The sequence below is a fragment of the Cynara cardunculus genome (assembly GCF_001531365.2).
Source record: "Cynara cardunculus var. scolymus isolate 2C chromosome LG 8, CcrdV1, whole genome shotgun sequence".
Classification (NCBI taxonomy): domain Eukaryota; kingdom Viridiplantae; phylum Streptophyta; class Magnoliopsida; order Asterales; family Asteraceae; genus Cynara; species Cynara cardunculus.
The window spans coordinates 2,821,182-2,830,957 of record NC_037535.1 but is presented as its reverse complement, the minus strand read 5'-3'; the positions used below and the strand labels follow the sequence as shown (position 1 = coordinate 2,830,957).

The following is a 9,776-nucleotide window of genomic DNA, read 5'->3' as shown; positions in this document are numbered from 1 at the left end:
TTTTTTCACTATTTTACCACTTTATCGTTCAAAATATGAATGTTCATTTGGGTTTTTTCCGGATTTTTTTTCACTATTTTACCACTTTAACTAGTTGTACAAGTCATAAAAATGTATCCAACATGTTTTATAAAAGTTCAAGAAGTTATTTAACATGTTTTGGATTGTTCAAGGACTTATTTGTTCCAAAAATTGTCCAAGGAGTTATTTAACATTTTTTGGAATATCCAAGGACTTATTTGTTCCAAAAATTGTCCAATGACTTATTTAACATTTTTTGGAAAGTTTAAGGACTTATTTAACATATTTTGAAATGTCCAAAGACTTATTTGTTCCAAAAAATTGTCCAAGGACTTATTTAATATGTTTTGAAATGTTCAAGGACTTATTTGTTCCAAAAAAAAGTTTAAGGACTTAATCATTCCAAACAAGAAAGTTCATTGGTTTTTATTGTACTTTTCGTTAAGAATAAAGTCACTCTTCCGTTCGGTCCACCACTTCCACTCCTCTATCCTCCCCAACTCCACCGGCGCCATGGCCGCCAACGGCGAAATCATCACTCCTTCAAATACCCGTCTCGGATGGATCGGCACCGGCGTTATGGGCCAATCTATGTGCTCTCACCTAATCAAAGCTGGCTACACTCTCACCATCTTCACTCGTACCCAATCCAAAGCACAATCCCTTCTCGACATCGGAGCAAATTGGGCTTCCTCTCCTCACGCCGTCGCTTCCCAATCCGACGTCGTTTTCTCCATCGTAGGCTACCCCTCCGACGTCCGCCATGTCCTCCTCCACCCTACCTCCGGCGCCCTGTCTGGTCTCTCCCCTAACGGAATCCTCATCGACATGACCACTTCCGAACCCTCCTTAGCCGTCGAAATATCCAATTCCGCCGCCGAGAAGTCATGTTTCTCAATCGACGCTCCAGTTTCCGGCGGAGACCGTGGTGCTCGTAACGCCACGCTATCAATTTTCGCCGGAGGTGATGAATCTACCGTGAAACGATTGAATCCAATTTTCACCCTTTTGGGGAAAGTTAACTACATGGGTGGTCCAGGTAAAGGGCAATTCGCAAAATTAGCAAATCAAATCACAATTGCTTCAACAATGGTTGGATTAATCGAGGGTTTGATCTATGCACACAAAGCTGGGCTCGATTTATCCCTCTATTTGGATGCAATTTCAACAGGAGCAGCTGGGTCAAAATCCCTAGATTTGTACGGTCAAAGGATCTTGAAAAGGGATTTTGAAGCTGGGTTTTATGTGAATCATTTCGTTAAAGATTTAGGGATTTGTTTGCGAGAATGTCAGAACATGGGGATTGCTTTGCCAGGTTTAGCATTGGCTCAACAGCTTTATGTGTCTCTGAAGGCTCATGGTGAAGGTGATTTGGGAACCCAAGCTTTGATCTTAGCTCTTGAAAGGCTTAACAATTCGAGCCTTGAAATGCACATGTGAATCGGTAAAATCTTCTATAAATCTTTAGAATAATCATGTATTCATATGTGATTATGTACTCCCAAATTCCCAATAATCTGTTCTTATCAGAAATGTATGAATGCTGCTGAAGTTTCATAGCTTTAGTTCATGTGATCATAAGTAGTAGAATTTGCAGTTACCATTGTTTCAGTTTTATGGATGACAAAGAGAATGAATTTCACAAGTACCCATTTGGCAAGAATTTGAAATGGGACAACTTTTTTACATCTGAAGCTTTACAGCAAAACGCTTTGAAAGTAACCTTCATAATGCTTTTTCTGTGAAGGTTCGGTTTTTTTACCTTCACAGTGTTTTGCTGTGAAGTTTCAAGTATAAAAAAGTTGTCTCACGAAAAGAGTCTGATCTCACGTGAACCTAACCCTGTTAAACTTGTAAAAACTAACTGATAAAGTTATATCATACTATAAAATGACATAAAAGAACATTCAAAAAGTATAATAAGCATAATTGAAAGGAAAAAAAGGGAAAACCCCTAAAATTGATTTATGGGTCGTTTACCAAATATGATAACGACCCAAGAATCTTACCCGGTAAGAGCGAGACAAGGACCAAAAGTCTTACCCGGTAAGTGAGGGAGACGACTATTACTACGGTAAGTGCTTACTGGGTAAATTGTTGCATACAATATCGTTTTGATGGACTAAAATCTTGTCCGGTAAGTAAATAGTAGTGTTAAATTTTACCAATAAGCGCTTACCTAATAAGTGTTTGGTAAACGACCCCTTAAACGCTATTCGAAATAGCATTTTTAAAAAGTTAGCTCAAAGGTTTCAATAAACTAAGTAATAAATTAGTTAATGGTTGTCAAACTTGTACCGAATAGGAAGAAAGAGAATATCAATATGGTAGTAATTCTTTATCGAAGTCTTGATTGAACACAGAACAAATAACATATCATTGGACCCTACTACTGTGTAGGATATACTGTGTCTTTCGACCCTACTACTGTATGAGATATACTAAGTTCACCAAAACATATCATTGGACCCTACTATTGGTCTTTCGACCCTACTACTGTGTAGGATATACTGTGTCTTTCGACCCTACTACTGTATGGGATATACTAAGTTCACCAAAACATATCATTAGACCCTACTACTGCTCTTTCGACCTTACTACTGTGTAGGATATACTGTGTCTTTCGACCCTACTACTGTATGGGATATACTAAGTTCACCAAAACATATCATTGGACCCTACTACTGGTCTTTCGACCCTACTACTGTGTAGGATATACCTGGTCTTTTGACCCTACTACTGTATGGGATATGCTAAGTTTATTAAAAGATATCATTGGACCCTACTACTATGTAGGATATACTGGGTCTTTCGACCTACTACTGTATGGGATATACTAAGTTTACCAAAACATATCATTGGACCCTACTACTGTGTAGGATATACTGGGTCTTCGACCCTACTACTGTGTAGGATATACTGGGACTTTCGACCCTACTACTGTACGGGATATACTAAGTTTACTAAAACATATCATTGGACCCTACGACTGTGTAGGATATATTGCGTCTTTCGACCCTACTACTCTGTAGGATATACTGCGTCTTTCGACCCTACTACTGTGTAGGATATACTGGTCTTTCAACCCTATTACCGTGTAGGATATACTAAGTTTACTAAAACATATCATTGAACCCTACTACTATGTAGGATATACTGGTCTTTCGACCCTATTACTGTATGGGATATATGAAGTTTACCAAAACATATCATTGGACCCTACCACTGTGTAGGATATACTGGGACTTTCGACCCTACTACTGTGTAGGATATACTGGTCTTTCGACCCTACTACTGTATAGGATATACTAAGTTTACTAAAATATATCATTGGACCCTACCACTGTGTAGGATATACTGGGTCTATCGACCCTACTACTGTGTGAAATATACTGGGTTTATTTGGTTTCCATGACTCAAACCTGCGACTTTTTGACATATCGAGTTTCCAATGTCTTGATTTATTCGCTATGATATGATAATAACAATAACCTTAAAACAACAATACAAGAGATCAAGGGTCTGCCCTTGTATGTTGCAGCCCCCATAACTTATGGGGAGGACTCTTGCAAACAAATGTCAAAAAGACAAAAAGGTCCTCGAAAAACCCCTGGCCGGCGGAAAAAAAAACGTGACAAATGTACAAAAAAGATACATCAAGACTCGATGTATTCACGATATTGGGAATGAGAGGCCGCAAGCAGGGCCGCTCCAAGCCCAGAACCGTCGTTCGATAGCTCGATCACCATGTTCTTAGAAGCTTCTTCGCCTAACAGCTCGTTCATCGCGTTTCGCATCGTGTCCCGGAACTTTGTGTAGTGTTCGAACAGCCCGCCGTCCATTGCGATCACGGATTTCTGGTTTTCCTCTCCTTCTCTGACGGTATCCCTACCGATTTTTTGGAGGATTCCGAGGATTCCGGCTGCCGAGAGGCGAGCACCGCGAGTCGCAACGATATCGCAGAGCTCCACAATCACTTTTCTCATCTTTAGAGAAGTGTTGGATATCTGCAATTAAATCATATATAAATATATATGTGTATATATATGTGTGTGTATATATATATATATATATATATATATGTGTGTGTGTGTATTTTTAAAAAAGAAACTGACCTCATTGAAACCAAAATGATTTGAGTTCAGTTGTAGAAGTGCTTATTAACTTATGTGGTGTCAAACCAGAGTTCTATAAAAAGTGTTTGGATTAGCTTATGACGGTATCAAAACGTAATAAGCTGATAAGTATTTCTTTTTTTTTTCAATCCAAACACTAAAAACTCCTTATTACCGATACCATACCGGAATAAGTTAATAAGTTAGAAGGGAATGACTTATCAAAAACTCCTTATTACCAGTGCCAAACCGGCATAAGTATTTATTTTTTTCCATCCAAACACTAAAAACTCCTTATTACCTCAAGAACATCTTTCAACTTGGCTGCAACCACTTTGAGGTCGGGGGTCGAGTCATGGTGCATCGCAGACATATCCGGGGTCCTGCATCAATACGAACCAATCTATGTAAAAATGTAACTGGGATCATATATGAAACCGACTTCATCAAATCAAACGAATCCAGGACATTCCGCTCAAAAGTAGGGTCTACCGGCTAAGATTAAGAGGCCGAACACAAAATAAATTACTATGGACTCTAAAATATATCGTACCTTAATATGAACGGCTTTTGCAGTTTGGATGGTACGATATCACCGAAAAACTCGGCTTCTTCAGCCATTTTCAACAAGACCCGCCTCACGATTTCTCCCAAATACATGCCAGAAATTATCTTCTCGAATATCTGTCGAGAGGGATTACATTATAGACTCTAGACGAAAATCAAACCACCGTAAAAAAGGAAACCGTCAACGAACAACTAGAGATCTCTTTTTTGGCTAACAGTGACTAGGGGTGTAAACGAGTCGAGCTTTTAACGAGCTACTCAAGCTTGAGCTTAATAATTTTCGATCTCGAACACAAAATAAAGCTCGTTTAACTTAACGAGTAGAGCTCCACAACACCAATGTTCGACTCGACGTTCAAAGCTCGATTAAACTTTACAATCAAGTCGAGCCATTCGAGCATACATTTTTTGAACCAAACAAAATATAAAAATCATCAAGCTTGAGCAAATAAACGAGTTAATCGATCTCAAGTTCGAGCTCAAACATCGAAAAAGTATTCGAGCTAGAGCCTTACATTATTTTTTCGAGCCAAGCTCAAATAACCTGCTAGTCGACTCGACTCGGCTCGTTTACACCCTTAATCGTGACCAGGCTTGAGTGCACATCAACTAATCCCATAGGGTCCTGAAGATAACAACTAGAAATCCGTACCTGTTCTCCGGGGTTTAAGCTATCGGTATCAAGATTTTCGTCATACTCCGTCAACGGAAGATGGGACGATCGGAAGTTGCCCCATTCCATGTTTATAACCTAAAAAGGATTTTAAAAAAGGTAAGAAAAAGACCACCGGAAAAACAAACGCACACTTGAGAGCGATATGCAAGTCGCTAACCATCTCTCCCGATTTGGGAAGCAGGCCTTGCCATTTGGGGATCGCGTTTGCTCGCTCCACATATGCAGCATTAGTTCCGGTACCTAATATAACAGCAGCAAGTACATCGGGATTACTATATCGTCCCCCTGCTAAAGTTCCGACCGTATCATTCACCTGCATTTTCAACACGGAAATTACAAATACTGAAGTCTTACTAGACTTGATCCTTTAACATTATTCATGTAAGCGGATCGAGCGGGAAATTGACAAATGCTATGTTTGGCAAACTAGCTGAAGGGGGTGTTTGGTTCGCAGAATGTTTTCTGTAGGAATGAAATCTGTCAGAGGAATTGGAATCTGAAAAAGGAATTTGAATGGAATGGTACTAGGTTTGACCAAGTGTTTGGTTGGTATGAAATGGAATGTAATCCGTCAAATGAATTGGAATTTGTTTGTGTGGTTTATGAAATGTAGCTTATGAATCGGAAAGCAATAATGAAAATGACCAAAATACCCTTTTTTGAATTTGTTTTTTTCTTAAATTATGAACAATAATAAAACTAACATTTAATGTGAAAAATATGTAAATTACCAATTATTAAATCAAGAGTAAATTACAGATATATATACATATATATTATATTTATATGTATATAAAGAATAATTTTTATATAAATAAAAAATATAATTTATAAATATATTATATATGTAATATTAAATATAAGGGTTGGGTTCTGGTGAAAATGAAAGTTATGGTGAGAAGGATAAGAAGGGATCTCCACCCTTGATCAATCCTAATCAAAGAGAAGCACTAGGCCAACACTAATGAGATACACTAAATCAATTCCCTACTAAAGTGCAATTCATGGGAGTTTGTTGGGATTAAAAGTGATCAAGGGTCTAAATTCACTCTGGGGTAATTTTGTCTTTTCAATAAGAAAATGGGATGGAATGAAATTCAGTTCCTTCTCCTTTGTGATGGAATGAGTAGAATGACCAAATCCATGAATGATGGAATGTGTGAAATTCAATTCCATTCCGAACGTAAACCGAACGTAAACCAAACGCTGGAACAAAATTTGGTCAATGGAATTCACCATTCCAGTTTCTTGAGATTCCATCGGAATCTTGCAAACCAAACGCCCCTTAACCATCAGCTAAAAAACTAGCTGCTAGCTAATAAACTAATATGTTCGGTAAAAACTAGCTAATACGCTAGACGACGACGTAAAATAACCTAACAGGACAAGTCGAAAATTTACGAGATCCTAACAATCAGGGGCATAATTGGAAAAAGTGAGAAAAAAAAACACCTAGTGCTTATTGGAAAACTATCTGAATTAGCTTTTCGAAAAACTAGCTTAAAGCTTACCAAACGGGGCTAAAGAGAAAAATCAAATTACCAACGCGGCAACACGCATATCAAGGCCAACCCTTTCCATCGATTTCGTCAGCTCCTCCACGACATCCTGCCCGACCTATTATCAAGCAAACCAATAAAACTGCGTAAACAGAAACACTTGCCCGCGTGACTATACTGAAATTTCTAAAATACCCTTCAACAATTACAAATCTCGAGGACTGAAATCAATCTCATTGGTGTTTTTTCTCTAATGGTGACGATGGATGCAAACATGAAAACCAGAATTTGTCTTCAGTTCTTTAGAAATCATCTTCGTTTGTGAACGGTGACAACGTAAGCAGCAGATCCCAAGTGACTATCATGTTTTGATTGGTCAAAATCGTGGGTGACTTTCTATTTTTAGATATTATTGTCGTTTTTTTGTACTCATAGCTATCCGGGCCAGCATGCGCACATCTCAACTAATCCATGGGACCCGGAGAATTCTAAGTGGCCCGAAAGAGACTCAAACTGGCGATTTGTCGATTGAGCTGGCCCTCAAGGTTTATATCGTAAATATCACAAAAGGGTAAAAAAGTAAAAGAGTGAAAGAATCGTATTCAAGACTCACTGCATCCTCAATGTTGAAGCCTTTTGTCCATCGAACCAGAGTCCCTCCTGCAATTGATGATTGCTTGACGGGAAATGAAAACGTAAACCCGAGTTCTCGCTGAGTGCCAGCCGGAATTTGCATTTCTTCGCCCTCCGTAGCCACAAATTTCGCAAGTTCTCCAGCGATGAAATCAAATAAATCCTAAAAAAAACCCCGAAAAATACCACGAAAATAATCATATTAAATCTTGTAAACCAGTGTCATAAACTCCGTTCGTTAGAAAAGAGATGGAGAATACTTACTTCACATTTCCCAATCATCAGATTCGGAGGAATCGAAACTTCTTGAAATTCTTTCTTCACATTTTCCGGTCCACCCAACTTCACACGAAGAACACGAAAGTTTGTACCCCCGAGATCAAGAGCATAGAAAATTCCAGTTTCGTCCCTAGAAGAACAACCGAATCACGACAGTTCTTAGATAATCTACACGATGCATTTACTATTCAAATCAACCATACATCAAACACAAAGAAATCTTGAAATACATTCTTTTCGGTTTTCCCTATTCACAGACCAAACTGAAGGAATATTGGGAACAAATGAGTGGTGTTCGGGTTTAGACAAGATTACATTCACACCGAAAAGCAAACGAAGAAGAACCATTCGATAAATATCAAAGCAAAGCTTGCATCCATTAGAATCGGGTAAAGCAAGTCTAGAACTAAAAGCAAGCACAAACTTCATTACGTTCGGGTATAAACGAACAAACGAAGACCATCAAACTTCCAAAAGCGACACCTTTAGAACGAGAAACCAATACGTTCTTATTTCAAGATTCCTAGACATCTTTTACGATCAAGATATCTTGTGTTGGCGGACTCTAGTAACAAAAACATCAATCCTTCAAGATTCCAAGAAATCTTTTACGGAAAAGAACTTGTTCAATACACCTTTCGTGACCCGAAGGTTGTGGACGATAGTCACCAAACCAATCTTTAAGCATATTACAAGGGAATTTATGCACGTTTACCTTTTCGCACGCTTTTATAAGTTTGGGGGGTCTTAATGAAAACAACCGTTCTACTCTCCCACAACTACCCTCATAGTAGAGGACGGATCTGCATACATCCCACCTGTATCTAGAATATAACGGGCTTGTTTGGTTTCGGTTCAAGACATCAACCGCAGCCCAAACCCTTGCAAAGCCTAGGGTCCGTGATCCTGGTGCATTGGGGGCGACCATTTCGTTCAAATACCCAAATCAAGAATCGGTTATTCACGAGACTAAATGTACATTAAGACCATTGATCATCTTTTGCCACAGATAAGCATCACACAACTTGGGGCTTTTTACAAACGCTACACCAAGAGTAGATCTCAAAGAAAGCCAGTCAAAATTAACCTAAATTCTAAAGAAAGCTTGAAAATCACACCTTAATATCATGAACCCTAATTGCATCTAACAGTAAGTGCAATCCCCCAAATCTTGGAAGTTCTGAAACACACTCAAATTCTTCAAAATAGGGAAAAATTGATTGAATTCAATCAAATCGAAATTGAAAAAAGTCAACTTCACCCAATATGAATTCAAACCCAATCTTGAAAATTCAGTATGTGATGAATATTCTCCATGAATATACGTATATGACAGATTGTATGTATATATATATATATATATATATATATGTATATGTATATACCCAGTAGGGAGGTTATCAACGTAGCTGATAAGCATCTTGAGCTTGCTGCCGCCATCGGAGGCAAGTCCGGCGTGCATCTCGACGGTCATAGCATCGGCAACTTGCCGGAGCTTGGCTACCGGAGTCCCACACTTGTCTTCAAACACCCTCAGTATTTCCATAGCCTTTGCCCACTTCCCGGAGTTCCGCATCCGATGGCGAACCACCAAGACCGCCGCCGCAGAGACAGCAGCGGCGCAAACCACCGCCGCCGCCACCGTTACCTTACCCATATTATGAAATTTGCAGAGCTGAAACACACGGATCGAGGAAAGAGAAATCCACAAACAGAAAACACAAAGATGAAGCTTTTTCTTGAAACCCTTATAGAAATCAAAGATTTGAACTTGATTTGAGTTGAATTTGTGGTTTTGGGTGGAACCCCACTAAATGAAAAGAAATGGGAGCTTCAAAAACATAGAATTTGGGGACATGAATGAGTGTGAAAGAGTAGGGTAAAAGAGACAATAATATCGGTGAAAGAACTAAAGGAAAGAGACAAGATGTGTATATATATGCCAGGAAAAAAAAAAAATATATATATATATATATATATATATAT

The 9,776-nt window shown here is 38.7% G+C and overlaps 2 protein-coding genes across 2 annotated transcripts; one reads left to right on the top strand and one right to left on the bottom strand.

Moving 5' to 3' along the window:
- The first annotated feature begins 487 nt into the window (after positions 1 to 487).
- On the top strand, positions 488 to 1,665 carry LOC112516120 (probable 3-hydroxyisobutyrate dehydrogenase-like 1, mitochondrial). Its single transcript, XM_025123131.1, has one exon. The coding sequence runs from the start codon at positions 535 to 537 to the stop codon at positions 1,459 to 1,461; it is 927 nt and encodes a 308-aa protein (XP_024978899.1). The 5' UTR covers positions 488 to 534; the 3' UTR covers positions 1,462 to 1,665.
- A 1,772-nt stretch (positions 1,666 to 3,437) lies between these two features.
- LOC112516593 (hexokinase-2) lies at positions 3,438 to 9,689 on the bottom strand. Its single transcript, XM_025123727.1, has 9 exons — positions 9,176 to 9,689; positions 7,776 to 7,920; positions 7,492 to 7,674; positions 6,922 to 6,996; positions 5,537 to 5,692; positions 5,356 to 5,454; positions 4,690 to 4,820; positions 4,438 to 4,519; positions 3,438 to 4,028 (listed from the first exon to the last, which is right to left on the bottom strand). The coding sequence occupies exons 1-9, from the start codon at positions 9,445 to 9,447 to the stop codon at positions 3,678 to 3,680; spliced, it is 1,494 nt and encodes a 497-aa protein (XP_024979495.1). The 5' UTR covers positions 9,448 to 9,689; the 3' UTR covers positions 3,438 to 3,677.
- Between the last annotated feature and the right edge of the window lie 87 nt (positions 9,690 to 9,776).

Bases quoted from the DNA above. Each gene is read 5' to 3' on its own strand.
- LOC112516120 (XM_025123131.1), top strand. From the start codon at position 535: ATGGCCGCCAACGGCGAAATCATCACTCCTTCAAATACCCGTCTCGGA.
- LOC112516593 (XM_025123727.1), bottom strand. From the start codon at position 9,447: ATGGGTAAGGTAACGGTGGCGGCGGCGGTGGTTTGCGCCGCTGCTGTC. The intron at 7,675-7,775 runs GTAAGTATTCTC...GGTTTTTTTTAG, and splicing joins TGATGATTGGGAAATGTGAA to GATTTATTTGATTTCATCGC. The intron at 6,997-7,491 runs GTGAGTCTTGAA...GCTTGATAATAG, and splicing joins GCTTCAACATTGAGGATGCA to GTCGGGCAGGATGTCGTGGA.